This window comes from Myotis daubentonii, chromosome 16 (assembly GCF_963259705.1).
Source record: "Myotis daubentonii chromosome 16, mMyoDau2.1, whole genome shotgun sequence".
In the NCBI taxonomy this organism is placed as follows: domain Eukaryota; kingdom Metazoa; phylum Chordata; class Mammalia; order Chiroptera; family Vespertilionidae; genus Myotis; species Myotis daubentonii.
Window position 1 is genome coordinate 49,368,678 of NC_081855.1, and position 25,686 is coordinate 49,394,363.

Sequence of the window (25,686 nt, forward strand, 5' to 3'; positions counted from 1 at the left end):
AGCACGTACCTGTCCCCACTTCCCCCTCCTGGCACAGGCTGCCTGGCCCAGCTGGGCCCAGAAGCCCTGGCCTCGTCCACAGTGGCCTTGGCAGGAGCTCCCCTTCCCAGGCATGGTCCTCAGCCAAACGCTGGCCATGTGCGTGTCCACTGGACTCCAGGTCTGAGCTGGGGAGCCTGGAGCTTGGAACCTGGGACGGCTCGAGCTTGGGGGGACGGGGTTGGAGAGGGAGGCAGTCCTTATTTTGGGTCTTTTCCTTTCCCTTCCTCCTTTCTCTCTTTCTTCTTAACAGCTTTATTGAGATGTAATTCGAATACCATAACATTCACCCATTAAAGTATACAGTTGAATGGTTTCAGTATTTTCAGAGTTGTGCAACCACCACAATCAATTTTAGAAATTTTTCATCACTGCGAACAGAGGTCCCGTACTCTCAGCAGTCACTTCCCATTTTCCTCAAACCCACACCCAGCCCCTGGTAAACCACAATCTACTTTATGTCTTTATAAATCGCCTATTCTGGACATGTTATGTAAATGGAATCAAACACTATACGGTCTTTTGGAACCAGGTGAATGCTTTTAAGGTGTATCCATATTGGAGTGTATATCCATGCTTTAATCCTTTTTTATGGCAGAGTAATATTCCATTGTATGGATCTGTGTGTCATTTCTTCATTCATCATTTGGTGGACATTTGGGTTAACTTTCTGGCTGTTATGAACAATGCTGTGATGAGCATCCATGTATAAGTTTTTGTGTGGGCTGATGTTTTCATCTCTCGTGGGTAGATACCTCAGAGTGTGAAATGGTTGGGTCATTATAGGACAGTGATGGCGAGCCTATGAACTCATTTTTTCGGTTGGTTTTTCTTTGTTAAATGGCATTTAAATATGTAAAATAAATATCAAAAATGTAAGTCTTTGTTTTACTATGGTTGCCAAGATCAAAAAATTTCTATATGTGACACAGCACCAGAGTTAAGTTAGGGTTTTTCAAAATGCTGACACGCCGAGCTGAAAAGGTTCGCCATCACTGTTATAGGATGCTAACGCTGTGTAACCTTTGGGGAACGGCCATACTGTTTTCCAGAGCAGCCGTTCTACGTTACATTCCCACCAGCAATGTATGAGGGCTCCAGTTTTCCCACATCCTTTCCAACACTGGCTATTATCCGTCTTTTTTATTACCGCTGTCTTAGTAGATGTGAAGTGGTAGCTCATTGTGTTTTTGATTGGCTGTTCTTTGTGTGTGTGTGTCTGTCTTTTCTTCTGTCTTTCATGTATGTACTACACATGTATGTATATAGACATGCACTTATGTGTATTCAGGTATGTATGTCCTGTAGAGCCCAAGTGGGTGGGAAGTCTCTGCTGTGGATCTGCTTCTCTTTTTCGCTCTTTGCTGTCTGTCTGACTGTGTCACGGAGCCTCTGGGTTCATCTCTGTCTCTCTCTACCCCATGGTGTTATCTATGCGTGTCCTCTGGCCCCAGCTGTTCAAACAGGGTGTGGATCTGTGTACACACTGGTGGGGGACATCTGGCCTTTCATCTGTGGCCCACCCCTCGCCCTCCGGGGATGTTGCTTCTGCAGACAGAGTTTGTGGGTGAACTCTGAGATCAGCCTCCCTCGCCCCTTCAGGGTAGGCCCTGCCCTCCTGACACACTGCCCACCCAGCCCATCCTGCTGTTAGGTTAGGCACTGGGGGTGATGCCCAGGAGCCCTCAGTTCGCGTTTCCCTATTTTCACGTACGTAAACAGGCCTCCTCCCCTGCCTGTGGGACAAACCCATCTGGGGTGCTGGGGCTTGGATTTGGGGGGGAAGTGGTGTAAGAGGGGCCCCTGGCTTAGGAGTCATTTTTCTGAGAAGTGCCAGTGCTTTAGGGAAGCGGCTTTTCCTCCCCCTCCCTGCTCCCCTCCAGCCCTCATTCTCTGCATCTTGACCTCAGGTAACCCACGCTGGGGGAAGGCGCTCAGCCGCCTGCCTCTGCTACAGGGAACCTTTGGGGTGGCACCGTAGACCCTTTACCCTCAGGATTGTGGGTGAGAGGCCTTCTGCGGCTCTGAGCTCTGCCCCTGTCTCCCCAGCCTGGCTGTGCTGTCCTGCCACCCCCAGCAGCGTCTGGGCTCTGCTCCCAGGCTGTCTCTGCCAGCCAGGCATGGTGCCAGCTGTCTGCTCAGCCGGGTGCCACAGGAAAATCTCCGGCCGCCCAGGTTGGGGAGCTCCACGGGGAATGCCCGTGTGCCCGCTCCTCTGTGCCCACTCACCTGTCTTTCCTCTCTCTGCAGCGTCACAGGACATGGCCCCCCCAGCTGCCTAGCCGGGGCCCACCTAGGAGAGGCATCCTCTTCGGCGCCCTGAAGGCCAGCTCTGGACCTCCCCAGGAAAGTGCCCGCTTGCAGAACTGCCTGACCAAAGGACCAGCTCTTGGGACGTCCCCGAAGCCCTGGCCCCCAGCTAGCGGGGGGGCTCCAGGCGGCTGAGATTAGTCCGCTAGCCTTGGACAGCAGCCCCAGGACAGAAGGGGGGGTGGGCTGCCCCCCCCAGCCCCCTTCGGGCCCAGGCCCCATGCCCCGAGGAGGGGCGGCCTGAAGCCCGCCGGAGCCTTCCGCCAGACTGTCTGCCTGCCTCCTGACTGTGGCTGCTTGGCATGGCCAGCAACAGCAGTTCCTGTCCGACACCTGGGGGAGGGCACCTCAATGGGTACCCGGTGCCCCCCTACGCCTTCTTCTTCCCCCCGATGCTGGGTGGACTCTCCCCGCCAGGCGCTCTGACCACTCTCCAGCACCAGCTTCCAGTTAGTGGCTACAGCACACCCTCCCCAGCCAGTAAGTGGGGTGATGGGAGGCTGGGTGGGGGAGCCCTGGAGGGAGCAGGCCTGGGGGTTGCCTCTGGGTACATCTGTCCTGCTGCAGCAGCGAGGTCTTCTGCGGACAAGGGACACATCCATCGTTGGGGGGCTCCGGGAGGAAAGGCTTGTAGGCTGATCACGTGTTTGTTTGATGTTGGGGCCGTGGAGGGAGAGATGAAACAATGTTGTTCCGTGGTGCCCCCCAGCCCTCTTCTGTGCTGAGTCTTTGAGGACCTTATAAATAGCTCCAAGGACTGGACACACAGCCTGCAGGAGAGTAAACAAACCTCTCGACATTTGGTGGAAATGGCAGCTCTACTGAGAGGGCACCCACCTACTCCCCACCCCATCCAGCGTCTCTGAGGGAAAGGGCTTGAGAGGGGCAGGCTGCTGGCACCCCCTCCCAGGGCCAGCTCCGCCCCGTGGGGAGGGAGTGAGGGAGGAACCCAGGAGCAGCCTGGGGGATAGGGCAAGTGTCCCAGGAGGGGCGCTGGGCTTGGACGCTGGCGGTGGACACATGCGTGGTCTTGGCAGGGCCTGTGTTTTCTCTCTGCCTCCGCCCTCTGCCATGGGGGCTGCCTGTTAGCTGGACGGGGGTCTCAGTGCCCTTCCCTGGCTGGCCGAGCCAGGTAGTGGGAGGTGGCGGAGGCTACGGCCAGCTGGCAGAGTCCAGGCCTCAGGCCTGCCAGGCCGCTTACAGTAACTCTGGCCCCCAGGGCCCAGCTGGGCGCCAGGCCAGGGCTGGGGGGGAGGAGGGAGCAGAGCCGGGGCCTGGCCTGGGGCTGGAGGAGGGGTGGAAGCAGCAGAACAGACCGTGGACCGGCATGGACCAGCAGGCTGGCGGGTCAGTCGCTGACCTGGGAAACGTGTCCCACCTCTCCTGGCGGGCAGGGACTGAACACCCTGCCCCGGGCACCCACTGCCCCTCCCGCAACCACTGGCAAGCTGCCTGGCATCACTGCCCTGTGAGCCTGGCCTGGCGGGGTCAGTGCCCCCTTCCCGGTGCGGGGGCAGCGCGCTCTCCCCAGAGCCAGGGAGTCTCTTTGTCCCTGGGGCAGGCCCTGGCTGGGCGCCCCGCTGCCCGCACTGGCCCAGTGCCCACCACCACCGCCTCCTGGTGGCCGCCTCTGGCTCCGCCATGGCCCCCTTCCTCCCAGGCCCCACCAGCCGCTGGGAGTAGGAGCTCAATGCCTGCGCCCCTTTAAGCCCTGGGGCAGGGGGCAGTCAGATACTGCCTCCGTTTCCACCACCCCCCCTTGTCACACCTCCGTCTTCCGTTTCCTTCCTCTCTCCTCTTCCTCACATAGGATGCGAGGCGGGTGGCACAGTGACCTGGGAGTCGGGAACCGATTCTGGCCTGGCCTTGCCGTGGGTGCCAGGTGATGGCGAGGCCAATTCTTGGGTTCAGGGTTGCCAGGGAGTGGGTGGGTGTGGCTGTGGTTCCCAGTGTCCGTATGGGGTAGTTGCTGGGTAGTTGTTGTGTCTACAGGGACTGGGGCTCATGTTTCCACCTCGGATAAGGAGCGTCTACTTCCTGCAGGGTGGGGTTTCTTTAGGGAAGAAGTCGGGGGCTGGAACCTCGTGTCTGTGGACAACTTGTCCTTCCCCAGGTGATGGGAGCAGAGTCCCGACACTGCTCCCCGGGGGCCTGGCCGCACTGAGGGTGGGAGGGGGCCTGCCGCTGGCCCTGCCCTGCCCTGTGCCAGGGGAGCGCATGCTTTGCCCTCCTCTGAATGTTGCAAGCTTCTTCCTCTTTCTCAGAGGTGGGTGGGGAGGGCTTCCGGGTCCCCACTTCCCACCCTGGTAACCTTTCCCCCCCAGGGTGGGGTGCCCACATTTCAGGCAAGTAAAGGCTTCTCTGGCTTTCTCCACCCAGGTTAGGCAATGCCCCTTCCTGCCCCCTCCCTGCGGGAGCCTGTGGCTTTCCCTGCTCCTCTCCCCCTCCTCCTGGTCAACAACAACAACAGCGACTCGACTCGACTCTTCCTACCCAGACCCCCTGCTTCGGAGCTTCTCCCTAACCTTCCCCTTTTCTGGGACCATCTCCCTCCTTCTTATGCAGAGCTGGGGGCCTGGCTCTCAGCTCCGGGCAAGGCAGCCTGACAGATCAAAATTCCCACGCGTGGGGCAGCCCCGCCTTCCCTGCTGCCCCTGCTGCCCCATTCCTGCAGGGAGCACTGCCGGGCTCTGGCCCTCGCCACCCTTCTGTAGGAAACCTCGCTGATGAGGCTCCCTCCTCCCACTTTCCACCAACAAAGGTGTTGGGACCTTCCCTCCCCCCCTCCCATCCTTCTCCCCAAGAGGAGGCTGGGCCTTGGGTGTCCCCTTCAGAGACCTGGTGGCCTAGGGAAGGGCATAAATATTCTTGGGGTGTTTGCCCTGCTAGTCTCTCAGGAAGGTCCCCGAGACGGTACAGGATTCTCTACCCCAAACCAGCCCTGGGGCTCGGTCTCCTGCGAGGACTGGTGTTTACTGTGGAGGGCTGGATTCTGTGTGCATTGTGGTGAGGGTCAGGGCTGTGTGTGCTTAAGGGATTGGTGGGGTCAGGGTTGGGTGTGTGTTGGGAGGGAGTTAATGGTTTATGTGTATTGGGTGAGAGGGTCACAGAGTTGAGTGTGTCTTGGGGAAATCCAGTTGGGGGAGCTGGGGAAGGGGTATCAGCTTGTGTGCTGGAGGGGCCTTGATTTAGGGCGTAGAGGGTTTCAGGGGGAGTGGTCTGTGGATTATGCTGTGTTTGGGGAGGGGAAGGCCTCTAATTCTTATCATCTAGGCTGGAGGGGAGACTAACCTGCCTTTTTTGTTGCTCCCCCAGAAATTCCTCGGTGGGGTAGGGTAGTTTGGGTGCAGGCTTTGTCACTAGCTGATCTGATAACCTCTCTGAGCATGCTGCCTCCGCCGTAAAGCAGGGGTATCACCAGAGCTCCCTGAGAGGGCTGAGGTCAGGCCAGGTGGTCATTGGTCTGGTTGTGGTCGCACAGCTATTGTGACAGTGAGAAGGGCCCCGGGCCCTCCGTAGGTAGGTGGGTTGCTAACCTACTGTGTGTGGGACTTTATCTCTGGTCTACAATCTTAATCCTCACAACCCTGGGAGAGGGACACTGTCTCCATTTACACATGAGGAAGCAGCTCTGGTGGAGGCTGTGACTGGGTTCAGTGGCGGGGAAAGTTGGGCTGTTTTCCAATAACTGGATTGGCAGCTGCGGGAGAGGGTATTTTGAGGGGCACTCCTGGGTGTGGGAAGCCCAGAGGGGGCAGTGGCTGTGCCGAAATCCCCCCATGGCTGAGGCCCTGCTTCTCCCTTCGGAACTCCCGCCTTTCCCCGGTAGGGGGCGAAGGCAGCACCCCCAAGCCTCACCCTCTCTTTCTCTGTTTTGGATTCTGAAGGCTGGAGGGAAAGAGCGATAAGAGGCCTGGGCCAGATCTCCATCCTGTCCTGGAAGCAGCGGATACAATCTGTTCACACCCATCCCCACCCCCCAGTCCACCCACTGCCGCCCGCGGGAGTTTGCAGAGCTCAGCAGGCAACCTTCCCCCATCTCCAGACAGACACTGTAGGAACAGAGTGTAAAAACCACCGTTCATATTCTTATTTTGTTTCAATGTGTGGGGTGGGGGCAGGGAAGTTGGAAGCAGTCAGTAGAGGAGCCGGAAATGGGAGCCCCGAAAGATCGGCTCCGTCTTTTCCTTTCTGTCCCTGTATTGGCGGTGTGCGCCTAGAGACTGGGGCATGGCCCTAGGGCCTGGGACCCTGGGGAGTCAGAGGAAGGGGTGTGCCCTGCCCCTCTTTGTCTCCTCTGCCACTCTCTCCCCATCGCAGGCTGCGTCCTCCCTTTCTCCCTCCTGCCTGCTCTTTCCCTGGACAATAAGGAGGGGCAGCCCCGGACAGGGGGAGGGGGTACAGCTAGCGATGATGCCTTTCCTGGGATCCAAAATGTAGAGTCAGCCAAGACAGTTGGATGGGATTTTGAATGAAAAGGGGGCCCCTCACCTTTTCTCTGGCGGCATTAATAATGCACAGACCCCCTCTGGGCAGGATCCCAGCAAGGGCTGGGGGAGGGACTCCGGGAAGGACGCCTGCCCTTTTAGACTGGCCAAGACCTGGGACACGGTAAGGGCCGTGCGCCCGTGGGGATGTGCCAGTGAAGGCCTGACTACTCTTCAGGGGTAGCCTATGTAGAAAGAGGAAGAGGTTTCCCTTCTGCAAATGACTTTGGGGTGGTGCCCACCCCGCCTACCTCCTCCTCTTCCTCCTTCGTGGAGCGGGTGGACAGCCAGTGGAGCTGGGTCTCCCAGGGTGGACTGGAGGCCCTCAGCCCTCACCAGATCAGAAATAGAGGCCCCCCTCCCCATTTTGACGACTGGGTGCTGGGAACCTCAAACAGCCCACAGACCAAGGCTCTTGTGGGCAGCAGTCTTACAGGAGAGCTCTTCCTGTCTGGCCTTGGGCAGGTCACCCAAATGCTGTCTGTTTCCTCCTCTTTAAAGCAACACTCCTCGTCCGTCTCTGGCTGGGCGAGTTGCTGTGAGGCCGCGGTGACCTGCTTGCTGGTGCAGGCTTGGGTGAGCTTCCAGTGCCCTGGGAGTGATGAGCAGTGATGCCGAGGGGCGGGTAGAGCCAGGAATTGTCTTGGGGGATGGCCACCCCGGACTGGGACCTGATGTCCGTCTGGTTCAGAGCCTCATGATTTCCTGTTTATTATCCTCTCCAGATGGGGTTGGGGACAGGAGGGAGCCCTGCCTGGCACAAGTGGGGGCCAGTTCAGTTGAGCCCACAACCGCTGAGGGCCTGCTAAGCACACAGCCCCGGGGGAGCTGTGGGGGCTGCTGCAGAGGAGGACCCCAGGCCTGCAGCTGCCAGCACCCACCAGCGGGCTGGCCTTCCTTTCCCCCTCTTCTCTCTCTGCCCCAGGACACTGTGTTCGGCTCTGACCTGTCCCATGACCTTGCTGTTGCCCAGAACCGGCATCTCACCCCCAACTGCTCCCCTTCTTCAGCTCCAGAAATCCCATCCATCCTTCAAATCCCATCCATCCTTCAGAGCTGTTCCCCAGAACTTGCTACACTCTTTCGCCCTCCTTGGAACGCCTGTGGGTCTTTATTTTTTTTTCTCTGACGACACTCATCTCTGCCATGAAGTGACTTCGCCCCACCCAGCTCCTTATCCCTAGGCCTTTGATGGCAGGGACAGTCTCAGATCCCTTCGTACCTCCCCGTGGTGAACGCAGAGCCTCGCACATAGCTGGTGCCAGGAGCTGCGTCATTCGGGAGGAAAGACACCAAGGGCCGAGGAAGCATCTGTCTTCTTCCCCAGCGATCTCATTCGCTGCCAAGGCTGGCATTCGTGCCCCGGCCCCGGCGCTCCACCTGCAGCCCAAACCTCACGGAGGTGAGATCTCACACTGAGCCCCCCACCCACCTGTTCCCCAGCCCAGGCGGCTTCTCTACTTTTCAGTCCCAGGAACTTTGCGGGTGCACGGGCCACACATGAGTCCTCTTTGCTATCTCCTTTCCTAGTCCCACTCACCGCCCCCCTGCCCCCGATTCTACCCTCAAAAAGTTTCAAACCCTGACTTGTGTTGTTCAGTGGTTAGAGCGTCAGCCTGGGCACCAAAGGGTTGTGGGTTCGATTCCTGGTCAAGGGCACATACCTGGGTTGCAGGTTCCACCCCTGCCTTGGTTGTGGTGCATACCCGAGGCAGCCAATCTATGTGTCTCTCTCACATTGATGTTTCTCTCTCTCTCCTCACCCCCTCCTTCCCTTCCACTCTCTCTAAAAGTCAATGGAAAAATGTTCTCAGGTGAGCTTCTAAAAAAAAGTTTCCAGAATCCAACTTCCTCTGTCTATCAACACAGCCAGTTTCCTAGACTGCACTACCGTTGTGTGCTGTCCAGACGACTGCAGTAGCTTTTAACTGGTCTCTCTTGCCCTCCTACAATCCATTCTTCACGTATCTGCTAGAAGGATCTCATAATGCTATAACTCAGATCTTGCCGCTCCTCTGCTTGGGATTTTCCTGTGGGTTCTCCTTGCATTTAGGATAAAATCCAAAAGTCTAAATGAAGCTAACAAGCCCACGTGGTCTGGCCTCAGCACACCTCTCCAGCCTGGTCTTGTGCCCCCTTTCCTCTTGAATTTTATGCGCCATCTACCCTATTCCTCAGCCAGTTCCTTGAATGAACTCACCAACTTCTGTAACCCCAAGACCTTTGCACAGACTCTTTCTTTTTCTGAGACTGCACTTCTTCCTACTCTTTGCCTGACTAACAAGTCTCTGCTTTGAGGTCCTCCCTGACCCATCAGTACCTACATTAATTCTTCAAAGCACGCTATACTTGTGTCATACTACCAATTATCTCAGTTTGCAAACACATACACACACACACACACACACACGTATAATCACAAATACTTGCTTAATGGCTGTTGCTCCATAAGGACTGCAAGGGCAGGCTCAACAGAGGGTCCACAAAGGAGGTGCCCCCCAAAATACATTTTTATTTCTTGAATTGGCCTGGCATGGTAGGAATATGGGCTTTGTCAGCAGAAGGTTCAAATACACCACCCTTTATTGGCAGTGTGAACTTGGGCAACCCACCTAGCCTTGCTGTGAAACAGGAATCATGCCCGCTTTTCTCTTGGAGTAGCTGTGAGGATTCAGTGACAATACACGTCTGCGTGGGTTAAGAACCTGGCTCCTAGAAGGCTATCCTTGGGAAGCAGGTGGATTCCTGTCCCCTTTGGGGGTGGAGGAGGGAAGGGTTAGAGGGAGCCCTGGGACACCCGCTCCTGCAGGAACATGCCCTCCTTCACGGACCTACCCAACCCGGCCTTTCTCCAGTGAACAGGCCCCGAAGGCTGCAGAGGAAGTGGTCAGCTGCAGAGCACCGGCCCATCCTTGGATCCCTCCAGGGCCGGGGGTGCGGCGGGGCCCATCCTGGTTCCGAGGTGGAGACACCCTGGGCCGCGCTGTGCTCACCGGAAGCCCGCAGGGCGGCGGGAGGAGAGTCCCCGCTGCACGCAGATGTGCCCAGGCACCCGCACCGGCGTCGGTTCCGGCAGCGGGCGGGCGGGCGGCCAGTCACACATGATGTCAGACAATGACACCAGCCGGTGTCTCAATCCGACACCGCGTCTGAGCGGCACAATGTCACCCCCGGGACACCCGGCGCGCCGCGTGCTGCGTGGCGCCAACGCTTGGCCGCACACCCCCGGCCCCTCGCCGCCGCGGCCACTCTCCGCGCCTCCGGGGGAGCCGGCCCGGCCCGGCTGGACCGGGGGCCCGGCCGGCGAGCCCCACGGGCGGGCTGGCGAGCGGGTGATGTCACGGGCCGCGGCGGGTGGGTCACCCGGAGGTGAGGCGCCGCCAGGCGAGTTCAGCGAGAGTTCAGCCGCATGGCATTAGGCAAATGAGGCCGGGCGGGTGGGGGGTGCGGGGGACACCGGGACCACCCCCCCGCTTCCCCGCACCCACACTTCCCCGCCGGGGCACCGCCGGCTCCGGGACTGACCTAGCCTCGGGGGAGGCCGGGAGCCGGAACCGGGGCGGGGGAGCCGCCCGCCCCTCCTCCGTCCTCGCCCCGCGCGCAGCCCCCTCCTCTCCGCGTCCCGGCCGCCGTCAGCGCTCGGCCGCTCCTCCCGGTGCCCGTTCCTCTCTGCTCCCTGCGCCTCCCCTTCCCAGGCTCCCCGCTCGCCCGTGCACGGCCCGCCTCTCTCTCTCGGTCCCCGCGTCCCTCCCGCCGCCGCCGGCCCCGCGGGAAAGGGTTAAGCCGAGGGGCGGCGCCTGGGCGCCGGGCGGAGGGAAGGAGGTGGGGTCCCGGGCGGGGGCTCGGGTGGGGGTGGGGGCGGCGGCGCGCACCGCCGGAGCCCCAGCGACGGGCCGGGGAGGCGGGGCCGCGCGGGGTCCCCACCCCACCCGGTGTCCCGGCCCCGGAGAAGCCCGGGCGCCCCGGCGGGGAGGAGGAAGTGCTCGGGGCTCCCCGCCTCCCGCGCGGATCCCGCCCCCGCCCCCGCCCGGCGCACTCGGGGCGCCGCGTCCAGCACCGTGAGCCTCCGGACGGGAGCCCCCTCGAAGGGAAGCGGCCGACGTCCCGGGCTCGGCCTGGCGTCCCCGGGGGAGTCGAGGGGCCCCCGCCCCCCCGCCGCCCGCACACAACTTCCCCGCTTTCCACCTGGAGCTGGCGGAGCGGCGGGCCGACTCGGACGCAGGACTCCGGGCAGCGGGCGGCCCCCCGCGCGGGCGGCCAGTCGGGGCGGGGGACGCGCCCCTCGCCCCGCTTCCAAGGATGGCGCCGTCGTCTGAGTGAGGGAGCCGGCTCTCAGGACCTCCCCGCCCGGCCCGCTGGTCTCTGCGGAGATGTACGAGAGTGTGGAAGTGGGGGGGCTCACCCCCACCCCCAGCCCCTTCCTGGTGGTGGATTTCTATAACCAGAACCGGGCCTGTTTGCTCCCGGAGAAGGGACTCCCCGCCCCCGGGCCCTACTCCACCCCGCTCCGGACTCCGCTTTGGAATGGCTCAAACCACTGTAGGTACCAGCCGCCCCTCTCCATTGTGAGGGTGGGGGTGGGCCGTGGGCTTCGCTCCCCGGGGGAGGCGAGCCTGGGGGCGTGGTGGGGTCGTCGCTCTGCCCTTCGCTGTCCCTTGTCTCTCTTGCTGAAACCCTGGCGCCTTTGCTGGACAATCCGACCCCCGGGATCACCCTAGGCCCCCTTTCTGTCCTGGTACATTAGGGCCAAGGAACTTTGGGGGCTCCTCCCTTCAGGAAACATTTGTTCATTTATCCGCCACTTTGTGGAGGAGAAACGCAGCCCCTGGCCCCACGTCGGGTCTTCTTGCTTGGAACCCAATAGCTTCGCAACAGAGCGGTCCTTTCCCCCCCCCTGGAGGGTGGGGTCAGGGTCCCATTTGTGGGTTTGTCTGCCCTGAAGAGGAGGGGCCTCCTCCCCAGATCCCAGCCCTTGTCCTTGTGTCCTTAGCGTGGGTGTCAGGGAGGCGTTGGCAGTCGGGTGTGGCAGGAGGGGCAGCTTCATCAGACACCCCTGTGCCATGCCAAGTGACCCTTCCATCTTGGGGAGGGCACCTGCCCATCTGAGTGGAGTCCTGGCCCTGGACTCTTGGCTGGCACCTTGGAGGGCTCTGTCCCAGGAATGCAGGGGAGAGCTGCTCTGGGGATGAGCGTGTTTGTCATAGGTCGGGGGCTACTCTGGACGTGAATGCATCCCTTCCCCACCCAGCCACGTCCTTTTGTTACCCTGTGCTCACTTGGGAACGGGGGCAGGTACCGGACGGTCCCTTCCTCAGGGGTGCTGATGAGAACCCTGGAGTCCTGGCAGGCTGCTCACTTCTCTGCTCACTGCCCCGTGTCTGGGTTCAGGGGCCTCTGGTGGGGAGGAGGCTCTGTGCACTAGGGGAGCTGTGAGCGCCTGGGGTGCACATCTGGGTGTGTTCAGACCCAGCTGTGCATGCGGTGTAGTACCTGGGTGGGTGGGAGCTGGCACTCCACTGGGGGTGGTTATTGTTACAAGGCTCGGGTTTCTTCCCCACTCCCCTAGGGGCTCAACTCTTCCCAGGAGCTTCTCCCATCCTCCTGAACCTGCTGTCTCCCTCCTGAGGGTGGAGTAGGTCTCTGGGGGCCTGGCAGATTGGAGAGGGTTGAAGGGCAACCCCCAGCTCCTTTGCTCTCGGAGAGAGACCAAGAGACACCCCACCTCTGCCTCTCCGAGAGCCACCTTAACCTCAGCCTTTGCTTTTGTCCTGTCCCTTGACCTTTGCCTGGGGGGTGACGGTGCAGATTGGCTGGGAGGCCGCAGGCTGAAGACTGTGGGCGGGACAGGGGTGTGAGCTTGGGTTGACTTTGGCAAAAAACAGAGAGGTGAGAAGTATGACACCAGGACCCTTCTTCCCATCCTCCCAGAGCTGAAGGGAGGTACCCCCAAAACCCCAGTTGGATAATTGGGGCCGGGCTGCCAGGGTTACCCCCTCACTACCCTGGCTGCCTTTCCAGGGGACTGGGGGTGAAGCAGGGAGGAGAGCGCTTTGGGCTCCAGCCCCAGCTCTTCCTTAGCTCTGGGGCAGCTCAGCTCTTCCTGGTCCCAAGGAAGGGGGAGGGGGGAGTGAGGAGTCCAGCAGTCTGGGGGGCTCGGAGGCAGGTGATCGGGAAGTGGAGGCCTGTCCCCCACACCCTGTCTGGGGTAGAGCTCCAGCCTGGGCCCCTGTCCTGTAGGCCATGTAGGTGCCTGTATGTGGGTGGGGTGTCAGGGCTCAGCTCCGGGGCTGGGAGCTGGGAGGGGTGCTCTGAGACACTGGAGAGACCTGGAGGCTGGACGTGGCGTAGCCCGCCTGGTCCAGGGGGCAGTGCCCTGCCTTGGTGTGTGGGGAGGCCCGTTGGTGACAGGAGCCCTGTGCCTCCGCCACCCAAGCTGGGAAGCGACAGCGGCCGGCTGCTTCGAGAGACCGGCTCAGCCCTGCAGGGCCTGGGGACGTTGCCATCCTCCCCAGAGCTCCTGTTTGGGGGCACTAGAAGACAAGGGGTGCACAGGATGTGGTTCCCCATCTGTCCCCCACCAATCGCCGCTGCTCACGCCTCCGCCCGCTCCCAGACGTCCAAGAATGTGAAGCACGTGGCCCCGCGCGAGGGGGGGGGGAGGGGAGAGATGCTTATCGGTGGCCGCGGGCCTGGGGCCTCCTTCCTCGGAGCTGCCTGCACCCGAGCCGCCCCCCACCCCCGGAGGAAGGGCAGCCCCGAGGGCCCTGCGTCCCCTGCCCAGCCCTCCAGGGGCTGCAGGGGGAGCCGCGGAGGAGCGGGCGCCAGCTGGATGGGGAGGGGAGCTGCTGGCCGGGGGCCCGGCTGATTTCCTCCTGATCTCCTCCAGGAAACCGGCCCCTTGTGCGAGCCGGCTCTGGGGCGTGGGGAGTCCGGAGCGCTCTGCGCCTCCGGCCCGCGGGGAGGGGAGGGGAGGGGCGGGGCCGGGGAGGGGCCCCCTGGCTGCGCGGGCCGGCGGGGCCAGGCTTCCTGGGCCGGTGCCAGCCCTGCGCTGGGCGCTGGAACTTTGAGCTGAGAAGGTGTGGTGCTCCTGCAGCCTGGTGTTCCTGCTGGAGAGGGATTTGTGGGCTGGGGCCTCTGGGGAGGGAGGTGAGCGGGGAGGGGCCAGGCATGGCCGTCTTTCCCCCAGGGGTTGTGTGGATGGACGTAAGGCTGTGTCCTTAGAGCGCCCCGCGCCTGCCCGGCCTGCTGGCTGGAGGCCTGAGCAGGTGGGCACTGGGCCCGGACTCTGGGTTCAAAGGGCACACTGGGAAACCTGAGCTGTTACCTGGGTGACAGGTGGGGTGTGCTGGAGGTGGGGGTACAGACCATGTTAGAGCCTCAAAGGCAGCCCGCCTGCTGCCTGGTGGGTGGGGAGGAGGCCTCACCCAGACCAAACTGTAGCCCCACGCCGGCGTCTCCGCCTAAGCACAGTGTTAAAGAGCACAGTCTTTCAGCTCCGCGAACACCTCCGGACTTTGCCTGAGCTCCAAATTTCTACAGACCTTTGCCCCGCTAGTTTGACTCTGACCTGAGAGCTGCCTCTCACCCTGGTATCCTGTGTGTTTCCCCGTGCTCCGCCTCCCCTCCTCCATCCCATGCTGGACTCCAGAGCTTCCCCTCCCCTGTCCTTTCCCCCCTCCAGCCGGGTCCATTTCAGAGGGGGGCTAAGGGCCGATGGGGAGGGGAGGCAGGCCAGTGCCTTCATCCTCTGCTCCTTGGAACTGGGGACTGGGATTCTGGGCCGCAGCCCCTCCACCACACCCCGTGTCCTTGACACCCCCCACACCAGTCTGGATTGTCTATTGTTACTCCTTTTACGTCTTGGAAAAAGTTAGCACAACAAAGGGCTCCTTTGTCGCTCACCCCTCTGCCTCCTGGCCTCACCCAGGCCCCCCAACCCTGCCCCCCACCCCAGCGGCTGTTCTCAGGCCTCTTGCCCGTCTGATTTGCTTGTCTGGCCTCCAGGAGGGTGAGGTGGGGCAGACCAGGCTAGGGCAGTTTGGTGTTGGGGGAGGGCAGGGAGGTGAGGGCCGTGAAGAGTCTGTGGGCTGAGGCGGGTATGGGGGTCCACGGCTTCTTTGCTGTGGGCTGGTCTCTGGGCAGGCACGGGACAGGGGGCCACAGCAGTGCTGGCCAGCCAGGCTGACCAGGGAAGTGGTGCCCAGGCCCTACTAAGAGCCAGGAAAGCCTTGCCAAGGTTGTTGGCCTGGTTCCCTGTCATCAACCTCCTGGCCATCCGTGGTGTGTCTGCAGGTACGGGGGCGGGTGGGAGCATGCAGCCAGCCCCCAGTGTCCAGGCGCTGCTTTTCTCTGCGCCTGGACTGTGGGGGCCAGGTGACTCATGGCTGGAAGGTGCTTGGGCCAGGAGCTCTGGGCCCTTCTGAATGCCAGAGCCTTGTTATAGCCTTGTGTGCTGGAGTTTGGGGAGAGGCGAGGTAGGCTTCTGGGGTGTGGGAGGAGGTAGGGATCTACCTCTTGGGGAGGCATCCTTGAGTTTGGACAAGTGGACGTGGCAAGGCCTCGGGAGGATGCTGGGTGGTCCCTTGGGAATCGGGTTGCTTTGGTCACAGTTCTCCATCCAGCACAGTGTACCCCCGGCTGCCTGGGCTTTAGGCACAGACAGCCCCCACCCAGACCAACCCTGTCCTGCCTGGGGTGATGGGCATGGGGCCAAGCACTGGGGAGGGTTTGGCTAGTGAGGGCTGCCCTGCTGGCTGGGTCAACCCTCCTGGCTGCCCTATTGGAGCTGAATAGCAGGGGGGGGGGGGGGGGAGTAACCCGGACGTAGTATTGAGGCCAGACAGACAGAGCATTGATGGGAACAGACCCCCATTGTCATGCTGCTCCCCCGAGACTGGGCACCCAGAGCAAGGGGCTTCCGGGGCCCCTAGGGACTCCTCTCCTTGTCTCCAGGGAGTCCCCCGCTGCTTATCAGGAGTCCCCGCCTGCTTCGCCCCAACATTTGCAACTTTTCTTTGCTCGCCCGGGCCCTGAGTCCCTGGCCTGGGATTGTTTGGGTGGAGGAGGGGCTGTGGCTGCTGTGAGAGAGGAGGGGGGAGCGGAAGCCGAGGGGGTGGGGGAGTGGCCGCCTTTGAATATCCTGTTGACCCCAGTTTCCTCTGCCCCTAGCTTGTGTCCTCTTCCCTCCCTCCTCACGGGCCTTAACTCCTTCCTAACTGGGGAGACAGGTCCAGGCCGCCCAGATGCCAGGCTTTAGCACCAGGCGGCCTCCCACCCCCGCTGCCCAGGTGTAGCCATGTCCATGTACAAATCAGATGGGTTATCATCTGACCTTGCTGGGTGTGAAGGTGGGGTCCTGGGCAGTAGATAGGAGTGATGGGGTGCTGATGGGTTCATTGGCAGCCGCATTCCCCACGTCTGGCTGGGGAGCCCCAGCTCTCCTGAGACGTGTTCCTGCCCTGAGTTTGAATTCTGGCAGCTGTGGTGAGGCTGGGAGGGGCTCCTGGGAGGGGTCTGGAGGCAGGGTGGGCGGGCACGGTGTTAAGGATGGCAACCTGGGTCTCTAACTGCCCCTCCCTCTTCTCTCTCTAGCCATTGAGACCCAGAGCAGCAGTTCCGAAGAGATAGTGCCCAGCCCTCCCTCGCCGCCCCCCCTCCCCCGCATCTACAAGCCTTGCTTTGTCTGCCAAGACAAATCCTCAGGCTACCACTATGGGGTCAGCGCCTGTGAGGGCTGCAAGGTGAGTTGAGTCATTGGGAAAGGCAATCCTGATGAGATAAATGGACTGTCCCCACTGCCATGTCCCGGGAGTATGCTGTTGGGGGGTGTAGGGGGGTGCCCCTGCAGCTTCCGCACTTGTTCCTATGTGGCAGGTCGCAGCAGCCTTGGAGGAGGGGAGGAAGCCTACAATGGAACCACCCCAGGGATGAGCAGGGGTTCCCCCAAACCAAATAGGTCCCCTCCTGCCCGAGCTCCTCTCCCTGTCTCCATCCTCCAGCTGGCAGGGCGTAGATCTGCTCTGCCACGGCTGCCCAGGTTGCCATGGTGAGCTGGCTGCCGACTGGCTCTTGGCTGGGGACCCAGGAGGCCTGCCCCCAGTGGCCCTGCCTGAACCTCCCCATGGCGGCCTGGCAGGAGGCAGCCAGGAGCAGGCGCCTTGCCTTGGCCTCTCCTTCAGATGCTCAGGCTGTGGGCTCCCCCGTGTCTGGCTGCATGTCCCTGCGCCCACGCTAGGCTCCAGGGTACAGATGTGGTTGCCACCTTCCCAGCGGCTGTGGGCATGGCCTCTCCTCACCTCCCAGGGCCTGAGCCTCTGTACCTGTTTCTGCCCCCGAGGTTGGGGCTCAGAGGCGGTACAGTTTTAGGGGCTTGGGCTCCAGACTGCCTCTCAGCCTGGAGGAGCTGTCCCCAGGTGTGGGGCCAAGATCAAGGGCAAAGCAGCCGGCCTCAGGGTGTGTGTGCCTGCCTGTCCTGCCTGTCCCTGGTCTGTCCTGTCTCTGGTTAGCCTGTGTGTGGAGCCCCTGACCAGCCCGGTTCACCAGTGATCAGGCTGTACACATCTCCCCGGTTGGCCAGGGAGAGTGTGTGCGTCTCATTCCCTCCTGCCAGCCCGTGTGTGTCCCCGCATGCCTCCTCCTGCTTGCGTTCTCTTCCTGTGCCCTGAGCCCAGGGCAGAGGGTTCCAGAGCTCTGCCTCTGTCCTCTCTAGGCCCATCTTCCCCTTTTCCTGCCTCACTGGCAGCCCTGAGGTCCTTTTCCCAGGGAGGAAGGAAGCAGGGTGTGTGGGTGTGGGTTGGGGGAAGACCTCTGCGAGTTCGCAGTGTGGGGGCAGGCCTGTCAGTTGTTTTGGGGCATCCTAGTAGGGGAGCCCTTCTCCCACCTTATCTGCCCTGCTCAGGTAGGCGATGGCCAAAGGCTTGGGAGCGGCGCGGCCTGGCCTCCTGTGCCCTGGCGGGGGCCCCAGGCTGGTATGGCTCCCACGGTGGGTGCGGCTGATCTGACTCGCTCCCCTCCATACTCAGGGCTTCTTCCGCCGCAGCATCCAGAAGAACATGGTGTACACGTGTCACCGGGACAAGAACTGCCTCATCAACAAGGTGACCCGCAACCGCTGCCAGTACTGCCGGCTGCAGAAGTGCTTCGAAGTGGGCATGTCCAAAGAGTGTGAGTGCCAGGGGCCCGGGGCCTGGGGCCTGGGGCCAGGCCACCCACTAGACAGGCCTGTGGTGCTCCTAAAGGTAGGGGAGCAGGAGGCGGAGTGTGGGGGTGTGTGTAGGGATGTGACCTCGCACACCCGTGGCATGGTGTGTGGGCTCATGGCTAAGGGTGGTTTGTGTATAGCTGCAAGGACCTGTCTGTCTGTACATCTAGCTGTGTCCATTGCAGACACCGTTCCTGTTCCTGTTTGCACACGGCTGGCTGTGTGTGCTCGTGTATCTGCTGCAGGCCAGTTGGCTTCCAGGCCCTGCTGGGCTCTGGGGCAGGGCTCAGAAGCATCCCCAAGTCCCTTCCGATTGTGCATCTTAGGGAAGGGCCTGTACTGAGGGTGTGTGTGTGTGTGTGTGTGTGTGTGTGTATGTGTGTGTGTTGGGGGGTGTGCGGCTGGCACAGGGATCTAAAAGCCATTGTCCGGTGATAGAGCCTGGGCCCTAGGGTTTCAAGAGAGAATCAGAACGTCTCAGATCCCTGAGGGATGGGGGTTTCCAGTTTGGGCTCAGCTGAGGCTGGCTGGAGGGAGGCGGGAGGGCTGGACAGGGAGACCCTCTTGTGTTGAATCATGAGTGTTGCCGTGGTGACCAGTGATTGATGATGTCAGAGATAAATGACGCTGACAGACGCCTCCTTGTCTGCGTGGCCGTTGCCATGGAGCCTGAGCCTTGGGGGATGGGGTGGGGGAGGGGGTGGCAGGACCCCCTAGCCCTTTGTAGGTTGGGCAGTAGAAGAAGAAAGTGGGGAAGGGGTGTGGGGAGACCGAGGGGTCCTGCATCACACTGCCACCTCCCGCCACAGGAGGCAGGGGCTGCCTCGTGAGGAGCCCAGGATGTGACGGCTCCATGCTGCATCAGGGGTGACACCTGGGGACCTTCAGGGCCCAGCACTGCCTCCTCCCTCTGCTCCTGCCACCTTCCACTCCCAGAGCTTTCCGGTGCAGAAGGACCAGGGTGGGGACCCCTCTCCCTCCCACCGCATCTCCCCCTTTCCCTCCCTCCCTCTGGCTGCTCTGTGCCCCGGAGCTGAGCAGCTGCCATTTCAATAGAATTAAAGCTTCCGAATGATAAACGTCTTGTCACAGCTGCAATTTTCTCTTCCCAAATTATCCCCCCACTCTCCCTCTCCCTTCTTTCCCTTGCACTTTATTGAATTTGCAGAATCGACATGAGTGATCTCCAAATTATGCCAGCTCCCCCCCCCCCAGCCCACTGCCCCCTCCTGGGGCCCCCACCCCCACCTCTCTTCCTCCAGCGTCAGCAGCCGCCACCACTGGCCCTGTGAGTGATTGTGTGTCTGGGATAATCGGCCGGTAACGACCCCATCGCTTCTTTAAAGCCGAGTGGTGTGTGCGGCTCAGCGCCCCCGGTGATTTGTCAGCTCCCCCAGCTAATGGGCCGGGAGATTCTCCCATCCGGCCCCCCACTCTCAGGCTGGGGAGCCCTACACCGCCCCTGCCCCAGGAGAGGAGCTGCTTCCTCCACAAGCGGGTCCCAGGGACGCCCGGGAGACTGCTGGCTGGAGGACGGGCCTGTTCTTGGGAGCAGAGGGAGTGGGGGACGGGCAGGCAGAGCGCGGAGGTGGGGCACTGCTCACTTGCTTTCGGACTGGGACCCCACGTTTCTGGAGTGTGGCTGGAGTAAGCGCGTGGGAGTACGGGCACAGCGGGCTGGTGCCGTGGTCCTGGGGCCCTCGGGCAGACATGGCTGTGGGCATGGAGGGGTGGAGCGTGAGTTGACACTTTGCCTGCCTGCGCACTTGTGTGTCTGTGAGTCTGTGTGTGTGCACATTGTATGTGCATCTCTGCGTGCACATTGTATGTGCACTCCTGTGTGTGCACACTGTATGTGCGTCTGTGTGTGCACATTGTATGTGCATCTCTGCGTGCACATTGTATGTGCATCTCTGCGTGCACATTGTATGTGTGTCTCTGCGTGCACACTGTATGTGTGTCTGTGTGTGCACATTGTATGTGCACTCCTGTGTGTGCACACTGTATGTGCGTCTGTGTGTGCACATTGTATGTGCATCTCTGCGTGCACATTGTATGTGTGTCTCTGCGTGCACACTGTATGTGTGTCTGTGTGTGCACATTGTGTGCACTGCTGTGTGTGCGCCCACCGGGTAATGACTCCTGCAGCCAGCAGCTCTGGTGGGAGGAGCTTGGGCTGGGGAGGGACCGGGACCTGTGGATGGACCACGGCCTGCACCTGCTCTCTAACCACGGCCTCACCCTCCACAGCCGTGAGGAACGACCGGAACAAGAAGAAGAAGGAGGCACCCAAGCCCGAATGCTCGGAGAGCTACACGCTGACGCCAGAGGTGGGGGAGCTCATTGAGAAAGTGCGCAAAGCGCACCAGGAGACCTTCCCTGCCCTCTGCCAGCTGGGCAAATACACTACGGTACGGCTTCCCCTGGCCCCTCACAGGTGCCCCTTCTGCCAGGCTGGCTCGCCCTCCCCCTGCCCAGGCCTCCCGTCCTGCCTCCCCCTCCTCCCCCTCCTCCTGCCTCCTCCTCCGAGGAGTGCTCAGGAAGCGAAGGCGGGTTTGGGGCAGGCCTGTGGGGGCTGGTGGAGCCAGGCCAAGGAGGGGGCCTGAGGAGAAGGCCCTCACTCTCCCCCGTCCTCTCAGAACAACAGCTCAGAACAGCGTGTCTCCCTGGACATCGACCTCTGGGACAAGTTCAGTGAACTCTCCACCAAGTGCATCATTAAGACTGTGGAGTTCGCCAAGCAACTGCCTGGCTTCACCACGCTCACCATTGCTGACCAGATCACCCTTCTCAAGGCTGCCTGCCTGGACATCCTGGTGAGGGTCTGGGCCCTGCCCCATGTCCTTGGAGGATGCCCTGCCACTCAGATAACCACCTTCCTAAACATCCGTCTGGAATGGACCCGTCCAGATGCCCCGCCCACCCAAACAGCAGCCCTTTCTCTCCCCGCTGTGTCCATTTGCCCACTTGTCTACCTGTCTACCTGGCCACTTAGCCACCCAGCACCTGGATGTACACGGGCTCACCCACTCACCCGCACACATTCATCCCCCTCACCCCATCTTTCTATTAAGCCATCGTCCCATCTGTTCAGTCGGTAATAAAGTTTCACCTGGGACCTGTGTGGGCAGGCCTTGAGCTGGGTGTCAGGAGCAGAGATGAACACAACACTATCCCCTCCCTTGAAAACCTCCTGGTTCTGGAGGCAACAGATCTGCAAACAGAGGTTGCGAGCCGTGATAAGAGCTGGCTAGAGATGGGGAAGGGATGTTCTCCCTCCATGCAGACGAGAGCGCTCCAGCTGCTGGGCCCCAGGGAAGACGTTCAGAGGAGATGACTGACACCTAGGGTGTGCAGGGGGCATGGGAGAGGGCGGCCCTGACGGAGGACAGGATGTGCAAGGCCTGCTGCTGGGCATCCAGCTGGAGCAGGACTGGTGGGGCCCAGAGGGTGGGCTGGGCTGGAGGCAGGATTGGGGGCGGTGGGGATGCCAAAGCCTCCGCTGACAGAACTCTCCTCCCTGTCATTCATCCTGACCCCGGCTCCGCCCTCTTGCCCACCTCCAGGCTGGGGAACTTCCTGGTAGGAGTGGGCAGGTGCAGTGTGTGCTGCCTCCCTTCCCCACCCAGGCAGGCCCTGGATGCAAGAGGCAGGATCAGGGTTTGACACAGTTGAAGCCGATGCACATTTATTGAGCTCCTGCTGTGTACCCTGTCCTGGGAACCGTGGACATAAATTCACTATGATTCTTGCCTGGAAATTCTAGTTTCTAAAGAATTCTAAATTTTCTGCATGGAGACAGACAGGAGGCCAACCCAGAACCAGGCCAATACAGAAGCCGCTTGCCATGCGTGGCTATTTAAATGAACTAAAATGAAATCCAATCAGTTCCTCAGGGGCACTAGCATGGTTTTAAGTGTTCGATGGCCACACTGTGGCTGGCGGCTCGTGTCTGGGTGGTGCAGACTTAGATGGTTTTCATTATTGTAGGAGATTCTATCGGGCTGCACTGGCATGGCTGCCTGCCAGGTGGGCCTGTGGGGATGGCTGCTGGTGCTGGAGGTGCTGGGGGATGGGCTGCGTCCCTAAACTCGTGCCTCCTCTGCACCCAGATCCTGAGGATCTGCACGAGGTACACGCCCGAGCAGGACACAATGACCTTCTCGGACGGGCTGACGCTGAACCGAACCCAGATGCACAACGCCGGCTTCGGCCCCCTCACAGACCTGGTCTTCGCCTTCGCCAACCAGCTGCTGCCCCTGGAGATGGATGATGCTGAGACTGGGCTGCTCAGCGCCATCTGCCTTATCTGTGGAGGTGGGCAGGGGCCGGGGGTCCCGGGGCTCAGCCCAGGGTGGTCGGGGAGCCCCTCACCAGCATGTCCAGGGATCATCAGCTCAGGAAGGGACCTTGGCCCCTGTCAGGTCCTGCTCAGAGGGGGAAATCGAGTCCCAGAGGGGTAGAGCCTGGTCTGTGGCCACACAGCACGGGTGGCAGTGGAGACCTGAATTCTGGTTCCCTCCCTGGTCCGACCACCCAGGCTCATATCCTGGCCAGCTCTGAGCGTGAGCAGGTTGCCAAAGTCTCGGAGCCCCCATGTCTGCAAGATGAGGCCATAATGGGCCGAGGAAGGTGGTCGTTCATAACGAGGGCACACTGTGCCCAGAGGAAGACTCGTACACGTTGGCAGCTGTCGCTGTTTTACTGTTACCGGCTCTGCCATATTGTGCTGGTGTCCGTGCTGGGTGGGAGCCAGAGACCTGCCTGGGCATCTTCCTCTGCTGGGTCCCAGCCCCACGAGCTGGGCTGTCGGGGCCGCTTTGGGCCAGCACATCCTCCGCGCCTCTGCTTCCATTTAGGAGCCTGTGTCAGAGCACACAGACCCCTCCACTGCCCTGGGTGGCGAGGCCCCAGGAGCGGAAGCCCAGCTTGTGGCCGGGGCAGGCGCGCCCCCCAGTGGCCACGGCTGGGAGCACAGCTGCGTGCCCGGCTTGGCCAGGGCCGTGGCTCAGCGGGCTCCTCCTTCCTCAGACCGGCAGGACCTGGAGCAGCCGGACAGGGTGGACATGCTGCAGGAGCCGCTGCTGGAGGCGCTGAAGGTCTATGTGCGGAAGCGGAGGCCCAGCCGGCCCCACATGTTCCCCAAGATGCTCATGAAGATCACGGACCTTCGAAGCATCAGCGCTAAGGGTGAGGCCCCCACCCAAGCGGTCCCCCTCCGTCTAGGCCACGTCCCCCAGGGGCCCCCCCAGGCCCCGGGGACCTCCTGCCTGGGAGCGCGAAGGCGGCAGTGTCACCTGTGCTGGGTGGTGACGGGCATGGATCGAACCAGATGGCAGGGGCGCGTGCCCTTGAGCAGGTCACTGAGCAGGTCGGAACCCTTCTGAGGGGCGAGGACAGTGACGGTGTTGACAGGGTGGTTGTGTCGAGGTGTCAGCAGGGGGAGCCACGGCACAGGGCACATAGGAGGGCCCGGTGTCAGACCAGGTGGTTGGCGTTAAGAACCCCTCTCCCCCCCCCCCCCCCTGACTTGGGGACTAAGAGAGCTGGGGCCCGCGTCAGGGCACGGTGGATGCTGAGCCTGGAGGGGCTGGTCCTCCGGGAGCCAGGCTTGCACCCGGGTTTGCAGGGCTGGGCCGTGGGGGCGTGTGCTGACCTCTGCCCTCCTCTCCTGCAGGGGCTGAGCGGGTGATCACGCTGAAGATGGAGATCCCAGGCTCCATGCCGCCTCTCATCCAGGAAATGCTGGAGAACTCCGAGGGCCTGGACACTCTGAGCGGACAGCCGGGGGGCGGGGGGCGGGAGGGGAGTGGCCTGGCTCCCCCACCCCGCAGCTGTAGCCCCAGCCTCAGCCCCAGCTCCAACAGAAGCAGCCCGGCCACCCACTCCCCGTGACCACCCGCGCCCCGTGGACACAGCCCTTGCCCCTCGCCCGGCTTTTCTCTGCCTTTCTACCAACCGCGAGACCCCAGCCAGCCCTGCCCCTCCCTGTCTCCCTTCCGGGGACAGGAGGCAGGAGGGAGGAGGTGGCGACTCCTTGGACAGAGGCCCGGGTGCTGTGGACTGTTACTCTGCGGCCTGGGTGGTCGGGGGCAAGGTCACGAACTGCGTGAGGACCCCTGGTCCTGGGTCTCAGGATGGGGCCGGGGGCCTCGTGTTCATCAAGACACCCGTCCGCCCACCTCGCCACATCTTCATCACCAGCAAAGGCCAGGACCTGGCCCCTCCATCCTCAGAACTTGCAAGCCATTGCCCCCCGGTTGGGGAACCCCCCCCTTGCCTTGGTTGGTGACAGAGGGGGTGGGCCAGGGGTGGGGGGCTCCCCCTGTACATACCCTGCCATACCAACCCCCAGGTATTACCGCTGGTTTTGTTTTTATTTTAATTTTTTTGGTTTTGATTTTTTTTAATAAGAATTTTCATTTTAAGCACATTTATACTGAAGGAATCTGTGCTGTGTATTGGGGGGAGCTGGATCCAGAGCTGGAGGGGGTGGGTCCTGGGGGTGGGCAGCGGCTCAAAGGGGCTCCCACTCTCTCTCTCCATGTCCCTGTGTCCCCCTGGCCGTCTCCCCAGCCCTTTCCTCCTCAGTTTTCTCTTTCAAACTGTGAAGTACTAGCTTTCTGAGGCCTGCACTCCCCTCCTTTGTGTTGGGGAAGCAGCCAGCCCCCCCCCCCCCCCCGTCTCCCTCGGCCTAACCACTGGGTGTGGACAGTTCAGGCGGCCCCTAGGAGGAGGGTGCCCACGACTAGAGACGGGTCAGGCCACGCAAGGGGGGCCCGCAGAACATACACGTACGTGTTCCTAATCCGCGTCCTTCGCTGAGCTGCCCCCCCATCGGGGCCCATAGGATCTCAGCCCTCCTACCCCCCACTGTGAAGGGGCTGGCCGAGGGGTTTGAGCTGTCCCTGCCCCCCAGCCTCACAGCCACCAGCACCACCCACAGGGCCCCCAGACACACACACACACACACACACACACACACACACACACACACACACGCCGACAGATACTCTTGGCCTGAATTCCTCCATTTCCCCGGCCTGCCCCCCAACCCCCACCCCACACCCATGCTCCCTCCTTGCCCCGCAGGACGGGCCTAAGGGGGTCCCCTCCCCTCATCCCCTGCACCCCTGGGCTGGGGGAGCTGGCTCTGCCCTGCCCCCCTTGCCCCAGGGTTGGGGTCTCACCCCCCAGAGCCCGCTGGTGCACCTGTTACTGTGGGACTTTCCACTGAGATCTACTGGATAAAGAATAAAGTTATATTTATTCTACACATGCCTCAGCCTTGCTGCCTCACTGCCTTCCCTCAGCATCTGGGCAGGGGGCTGGGGCTGGGGGGTCCGATGTGAGTCCTGGGGGCCCCTTGTGCTGTGGTCCTTGAGACCCTGTGGCCGGAGACAGGCCTGCTCTGAGGAAGCCCTTGGTCTGTTTCAGGGAGCCCCAGTCTGGAGGTGGGGAAGGGAGAGGGGGAGAAACTGCCCCCCACGTTCAGGGAATCACCCATCAGGAGGGTGCCAGTCCCAGCTCCCAGGGAGTCCCAGGGAGAGAGGAAGCCGGCACTGCCCTCGGAGCTCCTAGCCCTTGGGAAGATTGGGTCTGGGGCTTGTTTAATAGCAGAGGAGTTTGCCTGGCCCGTGTGGCTCAGTG

General features: G+C 61.6%; 1 protein-coding gene across 4 annotated transcripts; it reads left to right on the forward strand.

Annotated features, from left to right (window-relative positions):
- Positions 1-2,569: 2,569 nt before the first annotated feature.
- RARA (retinoic acid receptor alpha) lies at positions 2,570-24,469 on the forward strand. 4 transcript variants are annotated; one of them, XM_059670933.1, is made up of 8 exons: positions 2,570-2,829; positions 16,428-16,576; positions 17,858-17,999; positions 20,287-20,447; positions 20,676-20,852; positions 22,149-22,353; positions 23,068-23,226; positions 23,714-24,469. In XM_059670933.1, the coding sequence occupies exons 1-8, from the start codon at positions 2,652-2,654 to the stop codon at positions 23,929-23,931; spliced, it is 1,389 nt and encodes a 462-aa protein (XP_059526916.1). In that variant the 5' UTR covers positions 2,570-2,651; the 3' UTR covers positions 23,932-24,469. The 4 variants fall into 4 exon arrangements, with proteins under 4 accessions (XP_059526916.1, XP_059526917.1, XP_059526919.1 ...); XM_059670934.1 differs by lacking the exon at positions 2,570-2,829 and adding an exon at positions 10,730-11,375; XM_059670936.1 differs by lacking the exon at positions 2,570-2,829 and adding an exon at positions 11,217-11,379.
- Positions 24,470-25,686: the final 1,217 nt, after the last annotated feature.